This window comes from Neltuma alba, unplaced genomic scaffold (assembly GCF_004799145.2).
Source record: "Neltuma alba isolate B1F8T4 unplaced genomic scaffold, ASM479914v2 tig00003277_pilon, whole genome shotgun sequence".
Lineage (NCBI taxonomy): Eukaryota > Viridiplantae > Streptophyta > Magnoliopsida > Fabales > Fabaceae > Neltuma > Neltuma alba.
This window is the reverse complement of record NW_021633218.1, coordinates 122,859-131,390: the sequence shown is the minus strand read 5'-3', so window position 1 is coordinate 131,390 and position 8,532 is coordinate 122,859. Positions and strand designations below refer to the sequence as shown.

General features: G+C 29.9%; 1 protein-coding gene across 1 annotated transcript; it reads left to right on the top strand.

Moving 5' to 3' along the window:
• The first annotated feature begins 6,415 nt into the window (after positions 1-6,415).
• LOC114741111 (germin-like protein subfamily 1 member 13) lies at positions 6,416-7,401 on the top strand. Its single transcript, XM_028929370.1, has 2 exons — positions 6,416-6,539; positions 6,626-7,401. The coding sequence occupies exons 1-2, from the start codon at positions 6,416-6,418 to the stop codon at positions 7,171-7,173; spliced, it is 672 nt and encodes a 223-aa protein (XP_028785203.1). The 3' UTR covers positions 7,174-7,401.
• The last annotated feature ends 1,131 nt before the right edge of the window (positions 7,402-8,532 follow it).

Sequence of the window (8,532 nt, the reverse complement as noted above, 5' to 3'; positions counted from 1 at the left end):
AAAGTCTGGACTCAACAAAACACTTCATTTCTGAATAGCAGGTTTAAACGGTTCCAGTACTTTCAAGATTGAAACTTGAACCAATAAGTGTTGATGCAAGTAGAAGGGACTTGGACACCTTAAAGATCATGTTATGAGTTCATCTTTGGGATGGTATGCATAAATAAAATACTGTTGAGAGGGGTCTCCGCTACAGTGCCTAACAGTACCCTGAAAGATTAGTCTCTTATCTTTCGGATAGAAGAATATCCTAGCCAACCGAAAAAAAAAAAAAAAGATTGAAACTTATATAAAATGACAACCTTTCAAAGAATCGCAGGACGCGCTCCGCTAAGAGATAAAGAGCTATAAGTTGAGTGATTGAAATTGTCAAATTGGTTTTAGTCATTTGAGGATTAATTCAACCAAATTTGTTCCCCTGACTTATTTCGAATAAAAAAGTAAATTGTTGTTTGAACCTGTCCATTACTTTTATCCAGTCTATATTTTGCACTGAATATTAGGCTTGTAATTTCATATGCAAATTATTTTAAGGAGACAAATTTCCATAATTCATCAGAAAGAATTGGTAAATTAGCGTAAGAGTCCGTATCTTCTTTTTGAGTCGGTCATTTTGGAAATCAATAAAAAAAATTTTAAGGGAAATATACGTAATTAAGTAAAAGACTTATTAAGGTCAAACACCTTAATACTCAAATGACATATTATCTCTCATCCTTAATATAAGTGTTAGTTTCACTTTTAATTTGATTCTAAATATAAGATCTCAATTCATTTTGTCTTTCATATTTATCTTTTTTTCAACGTAGTCCTTATAGTAGTTGCATATGTTAAATGTTCTATCAAATAATTTTTAGCTAATACACATGATTAATAAATATAGTCTAGGAAAGATAACGTTTATTTATTACAAGTAATTAACTTAACTAATTTTTTTAATCTCTCCAAATTAATCAACTAGATCTTATATTAAGTATCAAAGATAGTATTAATTAAAGCAGGACGTAAGCAAAATAAACACTTAAATTATCCGTGTAATTTAAGTAAAGTTCTCGATTCAAACTTGCTTTATGACTTGTTTGTTATTATAGAAGAGTTTTTGATGGAACTATAATTAAAAATAAAAGTTGGTAGAATAGGAAACAGAGGTAGAACTAAAGGGGGTTTTAAAAATATATTTATTATAAACTTATAACTACCTAAACCTAATATAATTTGATATTTTTATATGAAAAAATATATAATTTTGGTATATAACGGAAGGTATTCACAATGAAAAATTGAAATATTGCTATATAGTTTAAAAATATACTACCTCAAATCCTTAATATAAAAATTAGTTTGGGGATTGGATTTGATCCTAAATATAAGATCTTAATCTATTTTTTGTTTTCCCAAATTTATAACTTTTTTCTTAAATTATCCCTACTAATTGTAAGGGTGATTCTTAACAAAGAGTAGCTTTTAAGCACAAATAAAAAGAATATGTTAAAAAAAACTGACATACATTTATTATAAATAACTAACTTAGTTAATTTATTTAATATTTTAAAATTAATTATATATCTCTTATATTAAGAAGTGGAGGTAGTACCAAATATATGATATGTTAGTGTAACGAAGAGGGTGCATGACATTTTTAATGAAACAAAGTAGGATGTTATTATAATTTTTTAACGAATGATCAGGAAAGGCCTGAATATTATTATAATTCACAATCTCTCTCAGACTACTCTTGGCACCTGAAAGCATGTTAAGATCTTATACTAAAGATCGCTAAAAGAACAGTCAACCAAATATTATTTAGCTATAAAGAGAAGTGTTCGGCATCTGCAAACCATGTATTTGCGTGCATAAGAAAGAATTATTTCTAAATCATAATAATTAAGTCCAATTAAACAAAAATTAACTCAAAATTTTCCTTTACTTTCCTCATTAGTCACCAATTAGTTACTGCTTTTGGCTGATTATCTCTATATAAGTTCTCCTTACTTTACGAGATAAAATGCACTACCATCGATTTTTAATATAAGAGCTTGATAACTAATTTATGGGTATTAAAACTCAAGTTAGTTGTTTGTAACAAATGTGTGTTAGTTTTTCAAAATACATCTTCTAATCATGTGCATTATGATCAGTTCTTGATGGAAACTTCCTTAATATGTACAATAAATAGTGATATGTTTGAAAAAAAATTATAAATTTAAGAGACAAAATTAATTAGAATCTTATATTTAGAATCAAAATAAACCCCTGGATAGCTCCTATATTTAAGACAGGAGGTAATATTATATTATATAACATACAAAAGGTGCTTTTAAAAGGACAAAAAATATAAATTCTATAAACAAATAAAACAGAGCAAGTGGATGAAGTTTGGTTTAAAAAAACAATGAGAGGTGGGGTTAATTAAGGGCCTTGGTATATCTTGTTAATTAAGGGCTCACTCATTAACTACAAAAATTTAATTAGGTCAATTAATAATTGGGAGAATTACAACAAAATTCCAAATAAGGAAAACAATTGAAAAATAAGTTCAAGAGGTTGTCATTCTCACTATAAGACTTGTCATTATAGGCTAGGCTGTTGAGGTTGTTATTGTGACCTTTTAGTAATTATTTTTTATTTGTGGGACTTGATTGTAATTCTGCCTTAATAATTGATACCGTGAGATGAATGTGTTTTGATTAAGACATCCACCAAAAACCTGGGCCAATCGGAAAACAAGGAATCAAGTGCTGAAGAAGCTGTTAAAAAACAGGAAGATAAAAACGTGCAATTGTACGAAAGATCCGACGAGACACCTTGACCAAAAGCCCACCAATCGTTGTATTCTACTCCTTCCCTGTATCCTTACAAGAAACAACTACTAAAATCACAATCATATGATTCAAATTGTTGATTAAATTTAGTTAAAAGCAATATGTAAGATATATCTATATATTTTTAATCATATCCTTATTTGTAAAGAAAATATGTGAGAGATAATGATTGAAAATTTATTGCGAAGAGATAATAAACAATGTACATTTAACGAGGTAGAAGCGGAAAGACTATTTTAAAATTTTAGATAAAGAGAATTTTTTTTTGCCTTATATTTAGAGACAGCACCATAAAAAAGATTGTTTTTTTATAAAAGGGAACAGAGGAAATGTTACTTAATATTCGCTCAAATCTTTATAAAGATCAATATATTTTTCAAATATGTTTTATTTAAAGTATTAGTTTTGTCCATCTGGCAATCTTAATCACCTCTAACTAATGACTTTCATTGAGATTCGAGAGTAATTTTGATATTTTATAAGAAATGATTAATTTTAAATAACTTCATTAATTTATGGAAAGTTTTTAATAGGTGCTTACAATAACGACTGGAGGGAATATGAACAATGCAAACGTCTATCCATATTTTTCAAATGGTGTTGCTTTTTCTTGTTGCTTGATCATCAACTCGAACATCAGTTTACTCAATAACTGGCTCAAGTAACAATTGATAATGACTTTTCATTTCCTCATTTCTTCTAGTGCTTTTACTTAATAACATGTTTGAGTAGCATGTTGCTCGAGAGCTTAATCGATCAATGTAGAACTTCTGGTCTTTGCCTCACTAAATTCGAATTCTGATTCAAGCAAAATGAACTATGCAAACGTCTATCCATATTTTTCAAATGGTGTTGCTTATTCGTTTTCTTGTTTGACGCTTACTTGGCTATGCTTAAATATGATTTTTCCCAGATTTGGATGGTTAGCTAATAATATTGATTAACATCTGAGTGCAACGTTTGTTTCTCATTTAATTTAGCAAGTCGTTCGTTTGTTAGTGAGTCTTGACTATGAAGGAGCTAGCCGCAGGTTTTATAAAACTTGGAATCTTGTAATTTTGTTTTCATACAATTTTACTTTTTCATTCACATTTATTTATATACTAATTACGGTCTTTAATATAAAAGCTAATTATAGATTCAATTAGATTTTAAATATAAGATCTCAATCCACAAGAAAATTATGATAGTAAAAAAAATTGAGAAATTCAATTTTCATCTCAGTCCTTTCAACTCTATTGTTGAAAAGCAATCCTTATAGTAAGTACACATGTTAAAGTGTACTATCTCTATCAATAGGTAGTTTCAAAACGCATCAATAGGAGTATTTTAGGAGAGACAATATCTATTTAGTACACATACCTAATTTAACCAACTTCTTTAATATTCATAAATTAATTATCTAATTCTTATATTAAGAGCCGAATGTAATACATTGATTTCTGTCTCATTTCAATGATAGGCTTACTAGTACAAAAACTATTTGTTAACACAGGTTAGTAAAGCAAGACTTGTTCTACAAATTGAAGTAATCTTGGAATCCTGTAACTTCGTTTTCATACAATTTTACTTTTTCATTCATATTTATTTATATACTAACTACAATCTTTAATATAAGAACTAATCAGAGATTTAATTGGATCATAAATATAAGATCTCAATCTATTTTGTTTTTAATATTTATCCATTTTGCCCTCAAACAATCTTTACAGCAATTGCACATGTTAATGTGTCTCCATCAATGGGTATTTTTAATGCACATCAATTGAGGTATTTTAGGAGAGACAATATCCATTTATTATTAATACCTAATTTAACTTCTTTAATATTCGTAAATTAGTTATTTAGTTCTTATATTAACAACTAAAAGTAGTACATTGATTTTTTATTTCATTTCAATGATAGGCTCACTAGTAAAAAAACTGTTGTTAATACAGGTTAGTAAACTAAGACTTGTTCTACAAACTCAAGTTATCTAACAATCCAATCGCAGATATACAAAGTAAAAATTAAATCAATCATGCTTACCTCACTTCTTAGCTTAGCTTAGCAAGCTTGAGAGGAAATGATGCCAAACCCCAAACTCAGATGCAATATAAATTATTGGAATAATTACTTATCGATACATAGGATGATCAAGTAATAAACACTAACTATATATCTCACTTAAAATGCTCAATTCCCTCACCTATAGCTCCCAATTTCACATTTCCCAATCTCAATTCAATCGTTTCTTAATCCAATAACTCATTAGAAAGCTCAGTTCACCATCTAATCCTCCAATTGCGCAATATCCCCTAGTTGCATAACTTTTTAGGGTAATTGCATTTCAATTTATAGTAATCATCATTACCCAACTTAAACTCCAATTTGTTATTCAACCCTAACTCCAAATCACGTAAATCATAAAATAGAGTGTATGTGGACTACCTCCATCAATGAAAGTAATTAGTCAGAGAAGTTTAGTTAAGTAGTTTGGAAGTTTTATAATTTAGTGTGGTATAATTTGGATAAAATGTATTATATTTCAAAACATGTGGGAGATGCTTGGATCAAAAGGATTCTAAACTATATATACAAATAAGAGAAAGAGCAAGGGGATGACGTTTGGTATATGTGATTTAGTGTCGGTGGAACATATAAATATGTTGTGGGATTAATACCTTATCAATTGATAAAAAGAATGAGAGCTTTGGGATATTAAGGGCTCAATCATCCACCATAAAAAACATTAATTAATTAAATTGATAATTGTTATTGTAATATGGATATAAATGCTTTGCTTAAAAAAAAAAACAACTCCTTTGATCCTATTTATAGGATACTTCCAATATACTTCACGTAGATCAATTAACATATACATTCTTAAAAAAATAACTATTTACACTATAATAAATAAATAACAAGATAGTATATTCATACTAACAATTTAATGATGTGACTTATAAATAAGATGAAAAAAAAACCTTCTCACTCTGCCTTTATAGGACTAGAGGAGTAGCAAATTAACAATAGATTTTAACAATAGAATTTACAAACTGTCCAAAAAAAAGTCAATAATTTATTAACCACGGAATTTTGTTGCCAAATTGATCGAGGAAAAAACTTCGATCGTTAATGTGCGGTTTCTTAATAGTTGATTAAGACTATCCACCTAAACCCTGGGGTAATGATAAAAATCAAGGGATTAATTACTGGAGTAGTTATTGAAAGGCTGAAGTGAACCAACATAAGCTGCCACGTTACGTTACATATGCCCCACATTTCTTTCCTTCTTTCTTTATTTTATTATTTCTTTATCTCTCGTTCTAGGAATCAATCACTGACACGTTAATATGCTTGTAACTTTAAGTGGCTTGGATTAGTGAAGAAGAAGACTGACGAATAGTCCAAGTCAAATTTTACTTACATTGTTAATATTTGATTGGCTAACGTTGATATGTTTCTTTTTTATTAAATCGGAAAACCAAAAGTTATATGAATACTAACTCAAAAGGACGGCTGCTACCCTGAGCTATAAATAGATGGCAACCACAAATGCATTTGGTCACAACAAACACACAACTAGAAGTTAAAGAAAGGATCTGAGAAAGATGAAAGGTTCAGTATTTATCTCACTTGTTGCCCTCTTGGCCTTGGCTTCCTCCCTTGCTTCTGCCTATGACCCTAGCCCTCTGCAAGATTTCTGCGTGGGTGTCAATGATACCAAACTTGGAGGTAAGTATACACACAACATCATATATATTGTATCTTTCCCTATATTTCTCGTCATTGATTAGTAATATTGAATTGGTTTTGTGCAGTATTTGTAAATGGGAAATTCTGCAAAGATCCCAACCTTGTGGAAGCAGAAGACTTTTTCTTCCACATAATGGAAGGCAACACATCAAATCCACTGGGCTCTAAAGTGACTCAAGTATCTGTAAATGAATTCCCAGGACTCAACACTCTCGGTATCTCCCTTGCTCGTGTCGATTATGCGCCTTATGGCTTGAATCCTCCCCACACTCACCCTCGTGCCACTGAGGTGTTGACTGTCCTCCAAGGGACTCTCATGGTGGGATTTGTGGCCTCCGATCAAAATGATAACCGTTTCTTTACCAAAGTACTCAACAAAGGAGATGTGTTTATATTTCCCTTTTCTATGATTCACTTTCAACTCAACGTCGGCCCCGAAAATGCCGTTGCCCTTTCTAGTTTCAGTAGCCAAAATCCAGGAGTCATTACTATTGCAAATGCTGTGTTTGGATCCAAACCTCCCATCCCTAGTGATGTTCTTTCTAAGGCCTTCCAAGTTGGCAAGGACATAATTGCCTATCTTCAAAAGCAACAATGGTACGACAACAACTAAATAATCTATTTTGTAATAAAATAATAAATAAATAAATAAATATGCATGCAGCTTTATGTTGTAACCTTAATTATATGATGTGCGTGCGTGCATGCATGCATAACCAAGTCTCTTTCCTCATGTTGTAACCTCGATCATATATTTATGCATAATTAAATATGGTGTGTTCTCTTTTATCTCGTACGTTGTTCCCTCTTCCGATTTTATTTGGCTTCCTCCTTAAGTGATGTTCACCTCAATAATACTACTTTACAGCTCTGAAAAGCGAAACGTCTTATATCTTATGTACTTCTGGGACAGAGTGAGAGAGAGAATGAGTGAGAAAAGATGAGAGACAATGAACAAGGAAAAAAAAGAGAAAGAGAAATAAAAGGGAAAAATAAATGAACTTTTTAAACAAGTACAAAAAATAACTTATAAAAAACACATCCTCTATCCAAAAAATTATAACTTTTGGAATAATAATAACTGAACTCGTGTTTTATTATTTTCTTCTTTCACAACTGCAGAATTTGGATTATGCTTTGAAATTTGACAGTCACGTTACTGTGTTGACTTGGCTAGATTGGACAGTGCTTTAATTTCCATTCGATTTTTTCATTAACTCGTTGGTGACTTGAACTTAACGTGTGATTAAAATAGTACAAAAATATAAAACGAATTTATCAAATCGACATCAACAGTATAGAATATATGAAGAATCATAAAAATCACTGCATAGTCACGTAGTGTTTTCAGCAGGAGGCGACCTCTTCTCCTCTCTTCTTCCCATCATTTTCCATCTTCTTCCTTTTCTAACTGTTAGATCAACATTTTAATGGTTCAGATTTTAATTTTTTTACATTATTATTAAAATATTAAGTTATAAAAATAAATAAATAATAAAATAGTAAACTGAAAGTTAAATTTGACAGTTTACAAATGCACTAAATGTTTTTAAAAATATTTTATAAGAAGTTTTTAAAGATATTAAAATCTGAGCCGTTGAAAAGTATTAATCTCACAGTTAAAAAAATAAGAGGATGTGAAGGGAAGAGAAGAGGTTCTCCTCCCGTTTTCAGCTGACAGGATCGGATTTGAAATATTTTAAGTAAACACAAGTGATTATTTTCAAAATTCTGAAATCTCATAACGACTTATTCTTAAAAACATATGAATAAATTAATAATTGACACCGTTCTAAAATTCTGAATCATAATAAAGAACCACAATAAATTAAAGAATAAAGAAAAGATAAAGGAAATCAATTTCAAAATTGGCTAATAAGCTTGCTTTTTGCCTTTAAAAGCTTAAACAAGGCTCCAAATATCTCACGGAGAATTCTTAAATACTCATGATAGTATGATTGGAAGCCTATTG